Below are 22,577 nucleotides of genomic sequence, written 5' to 3'. Positions count from 1 at the left end.
AGTGGGTCCTCCTAAGAGACCACATGCCAGAACTGCCCAGCCAAGTTACTCTGAAATGCTGGCCCACTGAAAGTGTGAGAAGAATACTTATTGTTTTAAGCCACTAATTTGGGGGTGTGGGGATAATTGGCTAGGCAGCAATAAATAATATATTTAAGGCTTTATAATATACAACAAAATTATTGTCTATTGTTGTTTTTGGAGTTTTCTTGACAATTTCTTTTTTTACACAATCTTTATCATCAGCTTGGCGTGTGTGTGTCTGTGTGTGTACATAGAGGAAATTACATGCTACAAATTAATTTGAGAAAAACATTTTCTTTCTATCCAAGAAAATTATTTTTCCATTTGTCCAAGTCTTTTCTTCTGTACTTCATTAATATTTTAAAGTTTTATTCATATATTTTCCATATTTATCATTTAGTCTTAATTAGTATTGGAATTTTTTCTATTATAAATGGTATTTTTATCCATTTTACACTCTAATGTTATGGGTCACTTAAAAACTAATGATTTATGCATATTAAGTTTATTAAATTATCTCATTTTTTGCAGTAGTTTCTCAGTTGATTTTCTTAAGTTTTCCATGTATACAATTATATCATCTGCCAGTAGCAAAAATTCTTACATCTCAATTTTTTTTATCTAAAGCATTCTCTGGGACCCAGATTATAAATTCCATAAGTTCAGAGATTTTTGTTCCTTTGCCCTTTGTCTCCAGCACCTGAAACACTGCTTGGCACAGAGTATGTGCTCACTAAATAAGTGAAGTCATTAAATAAACTGCATAAACTAGCAGCTCCAGTACAGTGCTTAGTAACAGTACTAACAGTGGGCACCCTTGTCATCTTGTTCCTGACATTAGTGGGAATGTCTCTATATTTCCCCATTAAGTTTGATGTTGGATTTGGGGCTAATTCAAATGTATTATTATCTCATGTTAAGCAAGTATCTATTCCCACTATACTGAACATTTTTATCTGAAATAGTTACTGAATTTTAGCAAATGTGCTCTTTTCATGAAAGACGGTAACATTATATTTTCTAAAACTCTTTACACATTTGAAAGCATTTAAATATTTTAGTTCAACAACTGAAATACAGAAAAGCAATAGCTATAAAACTGTGCAGATGCTAATTTAAACAATAACAGAAAAGTGCTTTAAGTTATAGTATTTAAACTGCACTATTTAAATTTCATTCATTACATTGGTATGATATCTCTTCTCAGTATCTACAATTTTGACAAATGCTTGAAAAGTTTTTTGTTCAGAAACAGATGCTGGTCTGACAGAAACACATTTGAAAATATTATTTTTCTGGTCATAGTTTCCAACACACCTATGAACTCGGCCTCTAATCAGTCTTGGAAGTTCACGATCCTGTTTTTGAAAAGATAAATATCAATAGTCATTTATTACTTCATCTAAATTTCAACTGTTTGAAACTATGTGACCAACTAAATATGAATAACCCAAAATGCTATACTCTCTTACCTGATTTAGGGCCCCACTGCTGACAAGACCATGACAGCTGGGCATATATGAGTGCCCTGTCACAGAGCAAAGACCTTTACTTGGGTAGGGCTTCTTACAAGCTAGCAAACTGCTGCTCCTTAAAAGACTGACTGATTCTCAATGTAATGGCACATGAATTACTCACTTCTATAAGACTGCCAGAGTTCTACTTTCAGCAGATGGCAGAAAGGTAGTTCATACCAACTCTGCAAGAACAACTGGAATAGCTGGATGAAATACTTAAAAATCTCCTCGTAAATTTCAGAGAGGTACTAAGGCAATGAGGAATTACAGACTCCATCTGAGAAAGGAGCGAGTCCAGAATGGGGCCTGATATTTAGGGATGCTTTCCCCTTGAGGTATCTATCAATCATAGTCAAGGCTGTGAAGTCTAAGAAACTGAGCAGAGCTTCATAGGGCTAGGGGGAAAAAATTAGAATCAGAGGCTCATAAGAGAAAGAGATTCTGGTAACCACCCCCATGCCACCCCAGACTTAGGATTGGGAACCAAAAGGGCTATGCCTTAATGGGACTAACAAACCAGAAAAAGATCATCCAGCATCAAAGCCTCTTGATCATGAGTATATTTAAACTATTCTGGGATTGCTTTTACTACTAAATTGTCATAAGAAGCATTAACTGTAAGGAAAGATGTTGATTACTGCTAAAAGAGCTATATTAAAGTGAAGAATTTCTGTTCCTCAAAAGCCACCATTAAAGGTTAAAAAGCAAACCATGAAGTATAAGAAAATGTTTGCAATGTACATAATGGACAAAGAACTCATACCAAGAATAGTAATTTTTAAAATCTCCTATAAATCAATAACAAAAAGACAAATAATTCAATAGAAAGAAAAAAACATGAGCCCTAGCCGATTTGGCTCAGTAGAGCACCACCTGCAGACCAAAGGGTCCCTGGGTTCAAGTCTAGTAAAGGGCAGACTCCTCCCTGGCCCGGGCGCTGGTCAGGGCACATGCAGAGGGCACCAATCGATGTGTTTCTCTCACACTGATGAGTACCTGTCTTTCCCTGTCTCACCTACTCTCCCTAAATATCAATGGAAAAATATCCTCGGGTGAAGATTAACAACAACGAAAGAAAGAAAAGGAAGAAAAGAGAAAAGAGAGAGAAGAGAGAGAGAGGAGAGAGGGAGAGGGGGAGAGGGGGAGAGGGGGAGAGGGGGAGAGGGGGAGAGGGGGAGAGGGGGAGAGGGGGAGAGGGGAGAGGGGGAGAGGGGAGAGGGAGAGGGGAGAGGGGAGAGGGGAGAGGGAAGGGAAGGGAAGGGAAGGGAAGGAAAGGAAAGGAAAGGACGTGAGGCCTGAACAGGCTTTACAAAAGAAGGTATCTAAATGGCCAGTAAGTATATAAGATGCTCAACTTCATTAGTCACTGGGAACTGAGAGAAATGAGATAGCACTAAACACTCACTAGATCAGCTAAAATAAAGAAGAGTGGCATACTAAATGTTGAAAAGAATGAAAGAAACTACTCTCACCTATACTGACTGTAAGTGTGTAAATTGGCACAACCCTTTGGAACATTCTGTAGCAGTAACTACTGTATTAGACCATACACATGCACTATGATGCAGCAATTTTACTCCTAGGTATATACCCAACAGAAATGCATGCATATGTACAGGAGACATATACAAAAACGTTCATAGAGCATTACTCATAACAGCAAGAAATCTGGAAATAATCCAGATGCCAATCAATAGTAGGATGGTAAACTAAACCATGGTATATTCAGACAACAGAACATTGTACATATAAATATAAATAAATGAACTATAGCTATATACAAAAATAAAGAAGAATCTTACATTGTGTTCAGTGAAAGAAATCAGACATAAAAGAAAACATACCAGGTGATACTATTTATATAAAGCTTTAATAGAGGCAGAATTAATTTATGACATTAAAAGTTAGGAGACAGGATGTAGTGAACGGGAGGAAGCACAAGGATGCATGGAGTAATAACAATGTTCTATTTCTTAACCTGATAATATTCACTTTGTGCTACGTCACAGAATTGTAGTTATGAGTTGTACACTTTGTTGTATAAAGACTTTTGTTTTAAAAAGTTTTAAGACTAGAAAATAATAAACACTCAAGATATTTTAGAAATTAATAACCTGACAATTACTCTTTCTTGATCATCTACTATCTGTCAGAAATGCTATATATTCATGTGTTATTACCTAAGCTCCAAAACAACTTTTCAAAGTAAAAACTAGTCTCCTCACTTTACAGATAAAATAACTGAAGCTCAGAAAGTTTAAGTAGCTTACTTAGTAAACGGTGGAATAAAAACTAGAATCCAGGTCTGATTTCAGAATTACAGTCAATTTCAGAATGCCAAACTCACAAAGTATGTAAGTCATATAAGGCCTCCAGACTTCCTTTGTCACCCCATTCTTCATCACCAAGCCTCTTCCTTATATCCCAGCCTACTCTTTGCCTTCCCCCAACCTCAGGACTACTACATTAAACCCCATCACTTACGGACTCTACACTCTGATAACTATAAACTACTTGCAGTTTCCTATACAATCCAGGCTCTCTCTTAGCTTCTTGTCTTTGAATATGCTGCTCTCTCAATTTAGCGTGCTTTCCTCCCTACCTCTCCTTTTCCCAAACACACTCTGGTTATTTAGTCCTTAAATATCTAAAATAAGGTTACTACATTCTTTTAATCTTTTCCTGATCTTCCTATCCACTTTTATAGCACCCTGCACATATCTCTAGCATACCATTTATCATACCACAATGTAACATTTATATAACCGTCTTTTACTGAGATTACCATCTCTTCAAAAGAGCCATGTACCATTCATATTCCAATTTGTATCTGTTGCATCTAGCACAGGGCCAGGCACATAGTAGGCTCTCCACATTAGTTAAACAAATAATTTTAAAATCATAACGAAAACCAAACAAAATGTTGAAAGTACAACTAAAGTGTTAACATCATTTCTGCTACAATGGAATTACAGTTTACATTTGTATGTTTTGTTGGCATAGGCTTTGCAAAGAATACTTAGACAAATACTCACTATTTCATAAAATACACAAGGTAAAGTATTTTTCCCATCTCTCATAAGAAAAGTCTTTGAATAATATGGTCCAGGTGTAACAGCTGAATCGAGAACACCTAAGGAACATTAAAAAAGGGTAGGGGGGAATGATTGATGGTAAATGCAAATAAAATTTAACAAAGAGAAGCTGATCTTTAAATAACTATTCCCATACCAATTCCCTCATAGTTTTATTTATACAATAATAAAGAAGACATTTAAAGAGGAAAAGATATTTCTGAAACTGTTTTATACTAACGGAAAGAAAATTTCTGGCCTTCTCCAACTAAGCAACAGGTCATATGCCAAAATTCATGCAACTGACAATGGCTGGCCATCGGAACCTTTTTCTTAGAATGTAGCCTATAGAATGGTTAAATCCCCAGATCAGTCTATTACATAATAATAATGAAATACACACATATAACTAATAAGTATAGTGGTTTAATGAAAAAAAAACAAAAAAAAATTGAGTTAAAATCAAAAGGCATGCATTTCAGTCCCAGTTCTTCCGCGTACTAAATTGAGAAAATTGTTTTAAACTCTTTCAAATCTGTCTCATCTATAAAATGCAAATAATTATGTTTATCTCAAGAAAGTATTAAATGAGAGCATTTATTCCTTTAACAGCCACCTACTAAAAACTGATAATGAACATTTGTTATTTTGAGGTCAGCCTTCATTTCCCCTATTAATACCTCGATTTTCCTTTAGAAAACCTCGCCTATGCCATTCTTAGCCATATAATTTGAATTGAATTTGTCCCCAACCCCAAATGCAGGAGTGAGTTGAGATGGACTTAAACCAATTAGTGTGTCCCATTCCCCAGCTTCAGACCAAAGACAGGGTTTAGGTGATGGACTTGGTACCAGTCAGAAAATTATATGCAGGAGGTCATTTGCTAGCCTCTGGAAAAGACCAACCAAAAGAAATCATTGAAGAATGTGGCACTGTGGTATAAGGATGGGTGGTATAAACAACTTTGATAAGCAACTTAATGCCAAAAGGAAAGAGTCAGAAGCTGCTGAACAGGCCACAGTTGGAGCTCCAAGATAAAGAAAGTATTGTGGCAGGACAGAAAATGGCTAAATCCAAAAACATAATGCTGGCTGAAAATGCAAGCTGTGTATTTTAAAACACAAAACTCAATTAAAAGTCCACATAAATTTATGAAATCAGATGTATATAGTAATATTATAAAAGCATGGACAGGAAAGATACCACAGTGATTATCTCTAGAGAGGAAAAATGGACAGGAGTTTCACATCTACAACATGGGAATATGGGTATTCTCTATATTTTTCTGTATGTTTATAATATCTCATAATTTAAATTAAATATTTATTTTACTTAAACTATTGAAAGAAGTCTGTTCTGAATCTCTTTTACTTGTTTATCTCTTCATTCTAGTAAAATCAAATTCCAGAAACACTCTATTAAACTCTTCCACTTTTAAATATTAATTTAGAAAACATTAATTATAGGGTGTTCATATCAGTAAAGGGTCTTTACAAATGTTCTTTCAGAGTAGTTAAAGTATGATTGAATTTGTACACAAAATTACTACTGGATTTAGTCAAGTATAGTAGAAATAACACTAGATTGAGAATAAAGAACTTAGATCCATTTTTCCTGTTGACTAGCTTTGTGATTTCAGTCAAGTCTATTTTATTTGCCCCATTTCCTCACAAACTTCAAGGGTTGAGTTAGATTACTTGTAATAATCTTTTCAGTTTTAACATTATGAATCAGAAGAATACTGCATAAATAATCAAATACATCAAGTCACAAATCAATGACAGATCCAGGAACTAAAAAAAATCCTAATTAGCTAATATCTCCTTTTGCAAAATATTTTTTCTTTAAGATCTCCTAGGTATTCCTATTGACATTGAACACTATTATCTAATAGTACTACGTAAGTATTTTTGAAGTATTATACCTACCCAATATTTCAAAAAGAAGTACAGTTTTGGGGGCATGTTCACGCCAGTACTTCATCCTTTCAATAACTGCTGATACAATTCTTAAAGAATTATCTTTTTCCTTAAGCTTTAACTGATACAGTGAGGCATCCTTTTGAAAACATAAAATGATAGTATTAGAAAAACAGTCATATTTTCCATCATACTCTTTCACTTTCTTTGTAAGGATTCTAGGTGTTTATAATAGGCACATGTGTAAAATATGTAAAAGAACTATTGAAAATTTTAGTACAGTTACTCCTATAAATTAAAGGCATCATTAGCACTTTATAGGAGGAGAAACTAGGATACACTTGGAGGCAATCAAGAAGAAAATTATTTCTATGGCCATCCATTGCTTCATTCATTTGTTGAATATTTTTTTAAATGCTATGTACCAACCCTGTGATAAATATAGGTGAAAAGAACACAATTCTTTTCCTTAATGTTCTCAACCTAGGAGGGGAATCATTCATTCACTCGCTCACTCAAAAAGTACATATTGGTACCTACTATGTGCCAAACATAGCTAATGAAGAAACAACAGTGAACAAAACAGACAAGATATACCCTCATAAATTTTGACATCCAGTGGGAAATTCAGAAAATAAACAATAAATATATAATAGAATGTTAGGAATTTATATATCTTATACATTTGAAAAACAGGATAAAAGGCTAAAGAGAGACAGATAATTATTTTAAATAGGTTGTTGAGTAAGGACTATGGGAATAGAAAGTGTAAAAGGCCCTGAGATGGAATGTGTTTGAGATTTTTAAAGATCAACTAAGAATACAATGTGTTAAGATACTAATTTTTAGGGGGTGGCTGTGGCACTTTCCTTTGTGAAGGCAAGGCATATCTAAGAACACGTGATGGGACATTGTTTTCCAAATATTACCTTTCCTCCCTCTCCCCCTCTTAACTAAGGTATGAATGTCTCCTATAGAGGAATGCTGCCATAATGAGCCACTTTTATTAAGATCACTATGTTGTATCATTCTTATGGATAAGGAAACCTAAGGGTGAGAACCACTATGAAACATGCTATTTTAGATTTCCAGGAGGGAAAAAGAATTTACCTCAGATGAAAAGACAGCTCACAGACAATTGGGCAGAATTAATCTAAGGCACTTAAGCACTCAAAAACTAACAACAATACAAAACTCCTACCACTCAGGCTGAAAGGACAAGAGGAGGAAATGAAATTACCAAACCTGTGAAAGCTAGACTCTTGAAGGGACTATATGATGCCGGGACACAGCTACTGCCTGTGACACCACATTTAAGCAGGGAGGGCATAGAAAAACCCAACCTCTCTCCTCACCCTTTGATGTCCTGCCAGTGACTCCCACTGGCTGACCCCTAACAGAAGTCAGCTAAGGGATCCTAAGATGATGCACTATGTAGTACAGTTCAGCTTTCCAGAGGACAGAGGGTAAACAATCCACTGGGCCAGGGGACATAGTATAGACATTTGCAAAGAACAATAACTTCAAAGAATGGAAACAGGAAGTGAGGCTGAAGGAAGTACAAATATAGGAAGAACATAAGCCAAAGCAGAGTCATATTATCATGTATATCATGTTTAGAGAATTGTGCATATCTGAAAATGGCAAGTGCATTGCAGAATTAGTGGCATGTGAAACATGAGGTTAGAGGTAAAATAAAACCAGATTATAGAGCAAAGGTCAGCAAACTATAGCTTGTAGTCCATATCTAACCTGCTGTGTTTTTGTAAATTTTTATGGGAACATGCCACACTCATCCATTTACGTATTGTCTATGGCTGCTTTTAAGCTACAATGGCAGAGCTGAGTGGTACAGCTGAGCAGTTGCAAGAGAGACCATGGGGCTCATAAACAAACAATACTGTATTTACCCTCTGGTCCTTTAAAGAAAAAGTTTGCTGACCCTTGTTACTTTGACTGACATATGAAGACCTTGGAGAACTTCTGCAAGCAATGGATAAACTGCCATCGTCTCAATTATTAGTAAACAGTGAAATTCAGAACACAGTAGGACACTCTAAAGCAGCCATGGGCAAACTAAGGCATGCGGGCCGGATACGGCCCGTTTGAAATGAATAAAACTATTGAAAAAAAAGACCATACCCTTTTATGTAATGATGTTTACTTTGAATTTATATTAGTTCACACAAACACCCCATCCATGCTTTTGTTCCAGCCCTCCGGTCCAGTTTAAGAACCCATTGTGGCCCTCGAGTCAAAAAGTTTGCCCAGGGAGAACCAAGATGGCGGCATAGGTTAACGCAGGAGTTTGCTGCTTTGAACAACTACTTCAAAAGTGAAACCAAAAAACGAAAGGGACATCACCCAGAACCACAGGAACGCTGGCTGAGTGGAAGTCCTACAACTAGGAGGAAAGAGAAACGCACACAGACACTCAGAGGAGGCGCAGTGCTGAAGTCAAATTCTGAGGTGCGGAGTGCGCGGAGTGCGCGGAGCGGGCTGGCGGCGGAGGGCGCGGTTGTTGTTTTCAATCGGGAGGGAGTCGCAGACTCTGAGCACCAGATCCGGGCGAGTCTTTAGGGACCCAGACTCAAACGGGAGAAGCGGGACTGTCTGGCTTTGGTCAGAGTGCAGCTTTCTCTCCGAGCTTTGCAGCGGGTGCTGGGACTCAGAGAGGCAGAGCCCCTGGGGACAGGACTGAGAGCCTCCATAACTGCTCTCTCCGGCCCACCCTGTTGATCCTGTGGGACCCGCCCCGCCCAAGCCCTGCACACAGGCATTTGCCGGATAGCCTCAGGCAAAGGCTAGATTAGCACCTCCCTAGAGGACAGAAGTTCTCTCACTGCTGACACAGCTGATTCTCATAGCCACTTGGCCTGGAGGTCAAACCCTCCCTGGAATTAGCTACAACAATCAAGATTTAACTATAAGACTGCGAACAAAGACCACTAGGGGGTGCACCTAGGAAGCATAACAAAATGCGGAGACAAAGAAACAGGACAAAATTGTCAAAGGAAGATATAGAGTTCAGAACCACACTTTTAAGGTCTCTCAAGAACTGTTTAGAAGCTGCCGATAAACTTAATGAGATCTACACGAAAACTAATAAGACCCTCGATCTTATATTGGGGAACCAACTAGAAACTAAGCATACACGGACTGAAATAACGAATATTATACAGACGCCCGACAGCAGACCAGAGGAGCGCAAGAATCAAGTCAAAGATTTGAAATGCGAGGAAGCAAAAAACATCCAACCGGAAAAGCAAAATGAAAAAAGAATCCAAAAATGCGAGGATAGTGTAAGGAGCCTCTGGGACAGCTTCAAGCGTACCAACATCCGAATTATAGGGGTGCCAGAAGATGAGAGAGAGCAAGATATTGAAAACCTATTTGAAGAAATAATGACAGAAAACTTCCCCCACCTGGTGAAAGAAATGGACTTACAGGTCCAAGAAGCGCGGAGAACCCCAAACAAAAGGAATCCAAAGAGGACCACACCAAGACACATCATAATTAAAATGCCAAGAGCAAAAGATAAAGAGAGAATCTTAAAAACAGCAAGAGAAAGAAACTCAGTTACCTACAAGGGAATACCCATACGACTGTCAGCTGATTTCTCAACAGAAACTTTGCAGGCCAGAAGGGAGTGGCAAGAAATATTCAAAGTGATGAATACCAAGAACCTACAACCAAGATTACTTTATCCAGCAAAGCTATCATTCAGAATTGAAGGTCAGATAAAGAGCTTCACAGATAAGGAAAAGCTAAAGGAGTTCATCACCACCAAACCAGGATTATATGAAATGCTGAAAGGTATCCTTTAAGAAGAGGAAGAGGAAGAAAAAGGTAAAGATACAAATTATGAACAACAAATATGCATCTATCAACAAGTGAATCTAAGAATCAAGTGAATAAATAATCTGATGAACAGAATGAACTGTTGATTATAATAGAATCAGGGACATAGAAAGGGAATGGACTGACTATTCTTGGGGGGGGAAAGGGGTGTGGGAGATGTGGGAAGAGACTGGACAAAAATCGTGCACCTATGGATGATAGTGGGTGGGGAGTGAGGGCGGAGGGTGGGTTGGGAACTGGGAGGAGGGGAGTTATGGGGGGGAAAAAAAAGAGGAACAAATGTAATAATCTGAACAATAAAGATTTAATTTAAAAAAAAAAAAAAAAAGTTTGCCCACCCCTGCTCTAAAGCAACTATGAAAAGGAACAGCCGTTCACAACCTCTACGGAAATATTTTAGAAATTAACATTCATTCACTCCAATTGACCAGCATGCCATGAGATTGATTTCAAATGTTCATATCTCTAATTTTCTAAATACTTATTTATCTCATATTTTGCATGTAAATACAAAAATGTAAATAATTCATATTTTAAAATTTACCTTGAGAGCGTTTTCTTCTGGAATATCACCTAATGTTTTTTTCTTGCACTGATTTTGTTGGATATTGGGCTTAAATGCCTGCTTTTTTCCTAGACCTCTCATTGTGGAGCCAGGTGTTTTTGAAGAGTGTGCTTGTCCGAGTACTTCACATTCTCCTTGGTGAGGTAAGTTAGGAGGCTGAGATACTCTTAGCTGTTTCTGTTGTTGCACTCCCAAACTCACTGGAGAAAAATTTATTCCATCATTTGCCGCTAGGTTGGTTCTTTTGCATTGAGGCCTAAAATCACTTCTATCCCAAGTTTTGAAGCTGGTATTTTTGTTGCCATCTCTGTAGCTGTAATAGTTTTTTTTAAATTAGTATTAGTTTTTGTTTCCATTTACATTTTCTTAATTTAAAAATTAATGCCTAATTCTTATTTCTGAACTAGAGGACCAACGAACCTGTGCACCGGTGGGGTCCCTCAGCCTGGCTGATGGGGGAGAGGAGGCCAGCGGCCAGCTGGGGAGGGACAGCGGGAGAGCTCCAGGGCATGTCCAGCCCGTCTCGCCCAGTCCAGATGGGCCGGACCCCAGCAGCAAGCTAACCTACAGGTCAGAGCATCTGCCCTCTGGTGTCCAGTGCATGTCACAGTGAGTGGTCAAATGGTCCAACGAACTGTCAGACATTTAGCATAGGCTTTTATTATACAGGATAATTTTCCTGGAAATGTCACAAGAGGGCAAATAATACAACTCATCTCTTTTATGAAAATAATTTGTAACCAGATATAAATACAAATTGTATGAGATCTGAAGTTTGTATAATTTGGGGAGCCTTCTTAAGAAAAATAAGTACAAAATTAGGTATGAAAATAATGAGAAAATAAATAAAAAATAATTTCAAAATTTTAAAAGGTGATAAAAACCACAAACATTACAATATTCAGGAAAAATATTATTAGTATTATGATTAATTACCTGATATACCTCAATAAGACATTTTTCGTACACTGATACCTCTTCATATAATAGCAATTTTATTTTCAAGAGAAAGAACAAAAATAATTTTGTCTTCTCTCTCTATGGCTATAGAAATTACTTTTATTATTCATAGTTTAGAAAAGTTTCTTTCAGCTTCACAATTCCTTACTGGTAATAGCACATCTGCAACTTCCTCCAACTCCTAGCCTGGACAAGCCCGCTTCAGTAGCCAATCGAGCCTAGCCAGATCCTCAGTATCCCAAATAGACCATGAGGCCTAAGTTGTTGTGGCTCCTGAGCAGGGCAGGAAGCAGTGTCCCACTCAGATTCTTCTCTTCAGAGACAAAGATAGGGTCCAAGAGGTCAATAAGATCCCCCAAAACAGGCTGCTGTTGGGGGTAGATGGATGTGAAGGTAAAGCCTAGATTCTGAACCTAAACGTAGAACCAGTTAAAAGATCTTCAGCAGGTTATGAACTGCCTAGTTGAGTTTTCAAATGTTTTCTGTTCCTGGATTTTCTGTTGTTTTATTCCAACTGTCTGACAAATTACCTGTTATTTCAAACTGGATTATCGAATATTGGGTGACTGTCCAGATTACAATCTATTATCTAATTCTCAGTCTAATGCCTATCACAATAGACTTTCTCCTAGCACCTGCAGCTGAAACTAGGCCTCCAAAAACCATCTCAAAACTATTAATAGGCCTAGTTTCAAGCCCTAGTCCTGAAGAAAGTAACTGAACGGTCCTGAGGAAATTAGCATAATAATAAAATCAAAACTCATTTTTTAAACGTGAAAATATTGTATTGATGTATTTATTAACAACTTTATTTAGTTTCCCCTTATTAAAAATATATCTTTAATAAAAGTCAGGGTAATATTAACTTCATAAGGTTGTTGTCAGAATTAACATAGCATATAAAAGCACTAAATAATTACTAATATATATGTTTAATGCTCTTTTTCCAATACTTTGTTCCCCAAATTATTTCCAATATTAATACAGTTATTTCTGACTCTGCCTTTTTTCAATTAGATCACTAATAATCTATAGAAAAATCATAAACTCATAGTGATCAATATTGGCAGAAATTTCATTAAAACACGAAGAAATCTTTGGAAATATAATCACTGCCAAATTTACCTAAAGTCTTCTTAACTTCTTTTATAAAATGTAACTAATATTGCTATAGTTGTTGTTAAGCAGAGAAATTTCCTAAATGTAATTCTGTCTATGAAAGGAGGAAGACATAAAGAAGAGAGGGAGAGAGGGGGAGGAGAAGGAATAGAAAAAGAAAGAAATCTTAAGTAGACTCACCTCCAACCACGCTTGCTCCTTTCAGTATTTGGTTCAATAGACTTAGACACAGAATCTTGACTTCTCAAGGGATTAGAAACTGAATGTGGTATTTGCCTTTCAAGGAAACATATCTTATTAAATATTAATAGTTTGTTTCCAAATTTAAAAATGTAAAATATACATAGAAGAATAACATCAATCAGTAACAGACACACATTCATTGATGTAAGTTTCCACATACCCTGTGTTGATTGTTTTCGTTAAAGGAGGCAACTCTGGATTCATTGCTTCCCAGGCCCAATCTCAAAAGTAAACAGAAAGAAAAGTAAAGTAGGTCACATTTAAAAATAATAATTATTTCATACTTATTTGACGGTTGAAAGCTTGAAGAAAAGAACTTAGATATGGACTTGTTGTTCAACAGCACTTTGTTGAGGAATCTCTCACAGCGTGCCTTACTAATTTTTATAGATGTCTTTCTCCCCACTGTGTTTTATGCAAAGGTAATAGGTTTATCTATATCTTTTCCGCAATCAATCTCAGTATAGTACCTTGTACTGTGTAACATGAATTCAATGTAATCCATGTTTCTTAAACTTTTTTATTCCAACCCACCGCAAGAAATACATCATAACTCAGAACATACTTATGTGTGGTGTGCAAGTGTGGATATTGGGCAGGGGGAGAAAGAACATAAAATTTCACCAATTCTTATTCTTACTATGTGTGATACAGTCTGGTATTTCCTATTCTACTCTACTCTCTTCTATTTTTCTTTTAAAAGATTGTTTCCCAACCTATCTTTCAAAATTTCAAAAACACTGATCTAGTCCTCTCTCGTACCCAATATAAGAATCTCATATCTGACAGTTATCCTGGTCAGAGCCTGTAGAGTTCAGTATTTTAGGAGGATACAAATTTCTCTATGGAGCAGCTCAAATTTTTGTTAATATATAAGGTCAACATTATGCTACTTATAAAAATATTTTCACGGGTGGAGAATTTTTTATTTTTGTTAATCCTCACACGAGGATATATTTTTATTAATTTTTAGAGAGAACGGAAGGGAGGGGGAGAGACACATCTATTGGTTGCCTCCCACACACACCCTGATTGGGGCTGGGGGTCGAGCCTAAAACCAAGGTACATGCCTTTCACCAGGAATTGAACCTGAGAGCCCTCAGTCTGCAGGCCAAGTCTCTACCTGCTAAGCCAAAATTTTTTAAATGGCAGAGTCGTAATTTTTTAAATGGCAGAGAATAACCAGACAAATACCCATTTATGCATATTCATGTGAATATTTTATCGATAAAAATGGGAAAATATGAAATCCGTACTTCAAATTCCTCAAATGTGGAAAAATATAAATTTAGAAGTAGATTAAGGTCTATGGTTGAACAGTGGATAAAATTAACAATACAAGTATTGAGAAAGAGACTGATTAATTGATTTTAAAATTCTAATTGCATAAGAGTCTATTATTTTTTAAGAAAAATGTAAGCGTATATAATCAGCATGCACCAAATATATTTCAGAATGTCTTTCTGTCCATGCCTTCTTTCTGAAGATAAGTAAAATGTCAGTAAAGTTTAAGACCTCCCAGGGTCTAGAATTTGAAACAAGAGATACAGAAGGAGATCAATATGAGCTCTGAAAACTAGACTTAAAAGGTTATGTCAATTCTTAGCAAAGGCAATTTAGTTAACGTACTTGTTGAAACTATAGGAAGCCAACAAAATAAAGATAAAAATGCTATAGGAGAAAAAAGACTGAGTGAGGCTAAACATTAGAAATCCCTGGGCTTCTACCCTTCCTAAGGTCTTCTACCCTTCCTGTGTTCCCATGCACGCTTTATTCTTGAGGCAACTTGAGTTTCTTCATTCTTTAGCACCAAACGTCTAAAGCAGCAGTCGCCAAAGTTTTGGACCTCACGGACCACCAGTGGTCCACGGACCACAGTTGCCGACTGCTGGTCTAAACCACAATATCCATATGTATCATGAAAAAGAAAAGAAAATTATTTACAATATAGGTTACCACTTCATTAAAAGAAAGGCTCCAGATCTTAGATACTCCATTTAAAATTCTAAGCCACCCTTATAAATAAGGAAACTCAAACTACTGTACCGGAATACTCAGAAAGAGTCAAGTAATCCCTATATTTGGATAATGGAAAGAAGAAAAACATAAAATAGAAATGGTAATTTTCTATAATCCTAGTTCTTATTTTCTAAAAGTTTGCAACTTATTATTTTCTTACCTGTTGGTAGAGGAGGGAAATCATAACTGTCAGAAGTAGTACTGATACCGGGATCATTTTTAAGTGGATTGGAAGTTAATGGCTGTCTAGTCCTCTTTTTCTGATTGAACAAAGGTACAGGCAAGCAGCCTAAATTGAATGATCCAATAAATTAGTATATATTAGGAAAATAGATCTAGTTATAGAATAATTTGTCTACTGCTATATGTTAATTGTACATTTATTATAAACATATTTTATAGCTTTGACTGATTCTTACCTTCTTTTTAAGATCCTAAATAGCCTCATTTGTTTCTCTAAAATCTCCTTTTTTAACATTTTATTTTCAAGTGCAGCTTACATTCAACTTTATTAGTTTCAGGTGTCAGTGTGCAGCATAGTGGTTAGACATTCATATTTTTTATCCAGTAATACTCCTGCTATCTCAAGTACCCACCTGGCACCATACACAGTAATTAAAATATTACTGACTATATCCTCTACACTGTACTTTCCATCCCTGTGACTGTTTTGTAACTACCAATTGGTACTTTTTAATCCCTTCACCTTTTTACCTGGTTCCCTCAAACTCCCTTTCCTCTGGCAACCATCAGTCTGTTGTCTGAATCTAGGAGTCTGTTTCTATTTTGTAAAAACTCCTTTCCTGTTCTAGGTCAGTGGCCACCAAACTGCGGCTCGCAAGTCACATGCGGCTCTTTGGCCCCTTGAGTGTGGATCTTCCACAAAATACCGCGTGCAGGCATGCATGTACAGTGCAACTGGAACTTCGTGGCCCATGTGCCGAAGTCGGTATTTTGTGGAAGAGCCACACTCAAGGGGCCAAAGAGCCGCATGTGGCTCGCGAGCCGCAGTTTGCCAACCACTGTTCTAAGTTACCACTGCCTTATTTCCTCTTGTTTGGAAGTAATTCCCATCTCGTCCCACCCCTCCTCCCCACCCCAACCCTTTCCAAATCTACTTTTTTTTCACTTATTTCCCACCTATGCTTGCCTATTACCATATCAACTAGAGGGGACCCTTCAAGTACAAAAGGGGTAAAGGAGAATCAGACATTGACCCATGTTTTCAAAAACCCTAACCACTCTTTGGACTATGGTAGCATACCCTTTACTGCCATGGTTCTCAAACTTCAGTTTGACTAAGATTTCGCTGGAATTATGCTTAACATGCCAGTTCCTAGACCCTACTCTCATTGGTTTTATTTCAATAGAAACTCTGAAATTTTAACAAGCACTCCAGGTATCTGGAATGCATATTTTCTGTGGATCATGTTGACAATGCATTAGAGTGATAATATCCAATCCAAATGAGAACAAACACTACCCCCACACCCTCCAGATAAAAGAACTGGGATCTCAAGTTAAGCCAAAAGTCAGAACTTATAAACAGTAAAACTAGAAAGGATCTCAGAGGAAAATAGGTCCTAAAAGCTTGCACATTGCCACAGGGGAGAACCTAGATAGAACCCAAGCTTCCTCAGTCTCAATTTACACATCTTGCCTCTGTACCATACTCTAGCTCAGTGGTTCTCATCCTTCCTAATGCCGTGACCCTTGAATACAGTTCCTCATGTTGTGGTGACCCCAACCATAAAATTATTTTCGTTGTTACTTCATAACTGTAATTTTGCTACTGTTAGGAATCATCAGTTAAATATCTGATATGCAGGATGTATTTTCATTGTTACAAATTGAACATAATTAAAGCATAGTGATTAATCACAAAAACAATATGTAATTATATATGTGTTTTCCGATGGTCTTAGGCGACCCCTGTGGAAGGGTCATTCGACGCCCAAAGGGTCGCGACCCACAGGTTGAGAACCGCTGCTCTAGCTGGTCCATCAAAACTTATACTACAGGAGAGGTTATTAAGAAATAAACAGTTAGATTCTGTGATAACTGATGAAATGATATGGGCTCTGGCATCAAACTTCCTGAGTTTGAATTACGACTTCAAAGTAGGGTGGAATTACATACAACTTCAAAGTATAAACTTGGGCAATTTTCTTAAACTCATTGTGCCAACAGGACATACTAATAGGCAGGATAATACAATGATTAAGAGTATGAACTCTAGAGCCAGATTTCAAGGTTCAAATCCTGGTTCTGCCACTTCCTAAGTCACTTTTTAACAACCTCTTTGTGCCTTAGTTTCTCACCTGGAAAACAAGGATGATAATGCCCATCTCAAAGGATTGGTGTAAGAATTAAATATTTTACTACATAAAACTAAATGTCTAGAAATACAGTACATTCACAATAAATAATAGCTATTATTATCTTCATTGTCCACTCTCATCATTTCCCTGGTTCTCTTCATTCTTATCCTCTAATTAATAAATCGGGAAGCAGAAATAGTAAGGAAAGCTTTTAGGGAGACAGCAGTGCTTCTGGAAATACTTTAAATAAGTCATAAATACAAATAAAAACAGAACTCCAACACATAGGGTTTGTAGGAAGACCACTCATAAACCCACGGAAGTATGATTTTACTACCACTTCTGCCACTAAATGTTCTCCCTTAAATTATTTTATTTCCTTGGACCTAAATAGTAAAGAAGCTAGACTACATGTTCATATTTTCAAAAATTCCTCCAAAATGCTCCATCTATAAATTACACAAGCTTTACATAATATATACAAAATATAGAAAATTTTAAAATAAAAGATTTTCCTACCTGCTGTACTTCGGGTTGAATTTTCATTTAGGTTTCTCTTCATTTCCGTCAATATCCAAGTCAATACCTTTGTCTTTAGCACATGAAGTTATTGGACTAAACCTTCAAAGGAAGAGGCTTATAACTCATACCGTGTCAGCAACAAAATCAAATTCTTAGCCTAATAATTACTGAAATCAAGGTTTAAAAACTATCATTTCAAACCTGATCCTGTTAACGGTTTGTGGAGTCGTTCATCTCTGACTGAGAATGAACGACGTGAACCGTTTGCTCGGCTCTCTTCCAAATCAGCGAGGACCAGGGTGACGATAACCTCGCCTCCTCAGTGAGGCCATGTCACACAAGCCTCTGTAAGCAACTTTAGAACGCATGACCCACAGTGAGGATAATTCCGAACCAGGTCTGACGGAGCAGGACGGGCGACGGCACTGGCCAGCTCTGTGCCTGGAAGGCCGGGAGCAGCACCGGCCACGGCCCTGGCCGGGCGGGAAGGGACAGGTCTCCTCACAGCACACCATGGCGGTCCCCTCCCCGTCCTGAGCCCGAGGCCTCTGGGCTACGTAACCACAAAGACTGCGGCCTCACTTAATACCCAGAATAACCGAAAAGCTGTTTCCACTCAGCGTTTCCAGAATTCCAACAAGACAAACACATTTCTCGGCTTTCTTTGACAACAGAATTTTCGCTATAATTTTTTTCCCATATGTAGCCTCCCTAATACATTTCAACCCGAACCGAATTCAACAAACGCTTCCCTATCATGTGAAAAGGCCAGATGCCAACTTTCATGACCCAGTGAGGCAGACAGACTGGAACGCAACTACGTCATGGCGAATCGTTCTGAGGTAAATGTTAATTTCCAAACACAGACATGAAACCCGGGAACCGTAAGGGCGGGGACTGCCTCCGCTTTGTTTCCTAACTTGGGCGTGAAGCCGGATCCCAGAAACATATTCCTGATGCCAATCTAGGAACCCCATCGGCGGTTATGAGGCTTTTTCTCAGCCCAGAAATACCAACGCCACGCACACCCGAACCCGGAGGGTGGTGGGACAAGGGCTATGACGGTTCCGAGTTTCACGCAAACAGAATAAACCTGCAACAGCCGCCCCCAGGACCACTGACCCTGGGCCAGGGCCCCAGCTTCCAACCGGCATTAATGTGGCCGGCGAAGAGGACAAGCAGAAAGTTTGCTCAATTTACAAACCCGAGCGCGCACCCACACACACACCGCACCCCCAAAGCCCACTGCTTCAGGGGGAGGCCAGGAGGCCTAGTTTGACCCCTCCTGGGAGAGGCGTTCCAGTCAGGGCTCATGCTCTCTTCCAACATCCCCTCCTCACACAGGAAATGGGGTAGTTTGGTAACTAGCGACAAAACGGTCTTTCCCTTCTTGGCTCTCCAACCCGCACCATACCCGACTTTTACCCTCAGGTTTCGCCGACACAGTCAACGGTCGCCTCAGTCAACTGCCGCCGCGGAAGACTGCCCAGTCCACGACCCCGGACCTCCTAGAAAGCGCGGGAAGTCGAGCCCTGCGCAGGCGCAGGCACAGGCGTGCAGGAACCTGCGCAGGCGCACCTCAACCCCCACTGCCAGGCATGCCTCAAGTCTGCGCAGGCGCACCTCAGACCACGCTGCCCTCCCATTGGCCCTTCCCCCCACCACCCCCTACACTCCCCCGCGCCGCGCAGGCGCAGAGGCCACCACCTTGGGCGTGAGCACACAATGGCGAGGGGCCCTCTGCTGAGGAGGACAAATACCCTCTCTCCCAGGAACCAGGACGTTGACACGCCTCCCCTTGCGTCCTCACACTGTCATGTACGAGGTGCAGGGAGGGCGCTACCTCTTTAGAGTTCTGCCCAGAGAAGAAAGACTGTGTTCTAGTCACGGGTGAGACGATGGCAGATCTGCCCAGCCGGTTTCTGCCCCAGATTTGTCAGAATCTGTGCGAGGGCTGGTCGCCCTGCCCCTGCCCACCCCCGGGGTCATTTCTTAGGTTCTGGACGTCAGTCCATACGATGCTGGTGGCAACCGCGTGTGCCTCGAAGACAATGAGTCCAAGGCCGCCGGCCTTCGGAAGCAGGTCCAGGGTCTCCTTGGTCGGGCTGCGTTTCCCAGGCACAGCCATCAGGGCACCGGCCACAGGAGGCCGGCCCGGCTGGTGCGAGAGCGGAGGCCTGGGTCCAGGAGACAGCCCTGCAGGTGGGGAGCGGCCGCCAGGGCAGGGCCAGGGCTGCAGGAGCTCGGAGAGGGGAGCACGCGCGCCTCGCTGGCCAGGCCGGGCCGGAAGGAGCGGGATGGAGCCGTGACCCTAACGCTGACCTCCCACTCCAGGCGGCTGCTTCCGGACTGGTGACCTCGGGCAAGTTATTTACCCCCTTTAGACCTGCATTTCCCGCTTAGTGAATAGCAATACAATGTTTACTTAATTGTCCTCAAAATAATAAACCAGAAAACGCTCTATCACTGTTAGCCCTTATGTATAGCAAGCTGCCAGTTACTGAGTGCTCACTATAGGCCGGGGCCAGTGATTCTCCTCCTGTCTGGGTTCCAAGACCATGTTTTGGGGTTACCATGCGTTCCAGCCATTCGAGGCCTGGAATGGGTGAAGGAGGAGGTGTAGAGAGCGCAGAGGTGGAGGGAAGGTTGTAAAAGCCTAGGACTAGGGCACCATGAGACCAAGAGCGGTTTCCTTGAAGATAAGGTCCAACAGAGGAGATAGGATTCGAGGTGGACTGATACGGAACCTTGAACGCTAAACTGCAGAAACAGTGTGAAGAAACAGAGTCTTCATTTAATCTGGAAAAAAAGACTTTAAACAAAGTGTCTGAAAAGACTTGTTACTCGTCATGGTTCCAGAGAGGACACTTAAAAAAAAAAATGAGTAGATGCTTCAAGGAAGCCAATTTTAACCTGATACATACATATTTACATAATATATACATATGCACCCAACGCCCACCTATCCCCAGCAAAATAGAGATCTCATTTAAAAGAAAACTATAGCCCTGGCCAGTGTGGGGCAGTCGGCTGAGCATCACCCCATGCACCAAGAGGTCACCAGTTTGATTCTCGGCCAGGGCACATGCCCGGATTTCAGGCTCAACCCCCGGTGGGGGGCATGCGGGAGGCAGCCAATGGATGTGTTTCTCCCTCCCTATCCCTTCCTCTCTCTCTAAAATCGTTTTTTTTAAAAAAAAATTTAAAAAGGAAAACTAAACCCACTATGAACAACATCCTGTACTATATCTGTAAGGAATTACATGCATGAGCAATGTGGAATCTTTGAAAGCAGCTTACAAACTTATCTACCTGATCCTTATCTTGTTCTGGTTATCATTTATTTCCACCTAGAAAGTTGTTCAGGATGGTGACAGCAAATTAAAGTAGAATAGTTTGGTTACATGACTGCTGGACTACCACATTATATATGAGACACCTTACAGATAGTATTGGAGGAAAGATCCTCTTTATGTCTCAATCATACTATTTTGAAAACAATCCCACCTGAAATTTGACTCCCACAAAATTTCTGGCATTGATCTATTGGACAGCCATGACTATAAAAAGTTTACTCTCCCTTTGCTTTAAACTACATTATTTTACCAATAAATCAGACACCACCACCACCCACACACAAAAAACATTTGTAGTGCTGGAAGTTATTAGGCTTATTCTTTTAAGTACTTCAAACATTAAATATTCAACCCAATAGTGAGATTGTGACAACTAGAAAGGGTTCCACTTTGTATACTCTTAGTTCTCTGAACTTTCAAAAAACTAGACTAATTTTTTTTAATCGTCACCAGAGGGTATTTTTTCACTGATTTTTAGAGAAAGTGAAAGGGGAGAGGGAAATACAGAGAGACAGAAACATCGATATGAGAGAGAGACATCAACTGGTTGCCTTCTGCACATGCCCTTACCAGGGCCGGGAATTAAGCCTGCAACCGAGTACATGCCCTTGACCGGAATCGAACCCGGGACCCTTCAGTCTGCAGGCTGACAGTACTGAGCCAAACCGGCTAGGGCTAGACTAATTTCTTTAAGTGGTTTTTGGGGGGCTCTAAAATTTAGTGTGCTTTGGGAAACAGGGAGTTAAAATCTTTCGGAAGTTAACTGGGTATAAGAGTATGAAAAGCCGCTTCCTCTAGCTCTAAGGAAATGCTCTCCTTTTCTCTAATAAAGCTTTCCACAGAAGACAGACTCTAACAATAAACAAGGTAAGGATGGGACAGATTTACAGGGATTTATTAACTATCAAAAAAATGTTACTCATTTTGTATGTAAGGGAAACTTTACTTATGAATGTTAAATGGGCTTCAAAGTGCTGACCTGTTAAAATTCCATGAAACAAGTCTCCAAATACCAGTCATCTGTGCCAGCCATGAGTAAGCAACTGCAGCAGCACTTCCAGAAAGACTAGGGCAAAG

At 39.4% G+C, this 22,577-nt stretch overlaps 1 protein-coding gene and 1 long non-coding RNA gene across 4 annotated transcripts in view; one reads left to right on the top strand and one right to left on the bottom strand.

Moving 5' to 3' along the window:
* LOC132218215 (uncharacterized) overlaps nucleotides 1-11,287 on the top strand; it is a 32,326-nt gene extending 21,039 nt beyond the window's left edge. Inside the window, exon 4 of one of the 2 annotated variants that reach the window (XR_009449109.1) lies at nucleotides 11,033-11,287. This is a non-coding gene — a long non-coding RNA (uncharacterized LOC132218215). Of the gene's footprint in view, nucleotides 1-8,461; nucleotides 8,561-11,032 lie in introns of those variants that run through there. The other variant, XR_009449110.1, reaches the window with a different exon arrangement.
* On the bottom strand, nucleotides 1,191-22,577 carry SPATA22 (spermatogenesis associated 22). 2 transcript variants are annotated; one of them, XM_059669095.1, is made up of 9 exons: nucleotides 22,480-22,577; nucleotides 18,142-18,243; nucleotides 15,462-15,590; nucleotides 13,443-13,503; nucleotides 13,220-13,315; nucleotides 10,940-11,273; nucleotides 6,544-6,673; nucleotides 4,577-4,674; nucleotides 1,191-1,382 (listed from the first exon to the last, which is right to left on the bottom strand). In XM_059669095.1, the coding sequence occupies exons 2-9, from the start codon at nucleotides 18,182-18,184 to the stop codon at nucleotides 1,191-1,193; spliced, it is 1,083 nt and encodes a 360-aa protein (XP_059525078.1). In that variant the 5' UTR covers nucleotides 18,185-18,243; nucleotides 22,480-22,577. The 2 variants fall into 2 exon arrangements, with proteins under 2 accessions (XP_059525078.1, XP_059525079.1); XM_059669096.1 differs by lacking the exons at nucleotides 1,191-1,382; nucleotides 22,480-22,577 and having other exon boundaries at nucleotides 3,402-4,674; nucleotides 18,142-18,713.

The sequence above is a fragment of the Myotis daubentonii genome, chromosome 16 (assembly GCF_963259705.1).
Source record: "Myotis daubentonii chromosome 16, mMyoDau2.1, whole genome shotgun sequence".
Lineage (NCBI taxonomy): Eukaryota > Metazoa > Chordata > Mammalia > Chiroptera > Vespertilionidae > Myotis > Myotis daubentonii.
Note: the sequence above shows the minus strand (reverse complement) of the source record. Positions and strands in the feature narration are given on the sequence as shown.

Excerpts from the sequence above, each read along its gene's own strand:
- SPATA22 (XM_059669095.1), bottom strand. The coding sequence starts at position 18,184 with ATGAAGAGAAACCTAAATGAAAATTCAACCCGAAGTACAGCAG. Across the intron at positions 15,591-18,141 it reads TTCAACCCGAAGTACAGCAG|GCTGCTTGCCTGTACCTTTG; the intron begins GTAGGAAAATCT and ends CATTCAATTTAG. Across the intron at positions 13,316-13,442 it reads ACGAAAACAATCAACACAGG|GCAAATACCACATTCAGTTT; the intron begins GTATGTGGAAAC and ends TTTCCTTGAAAG.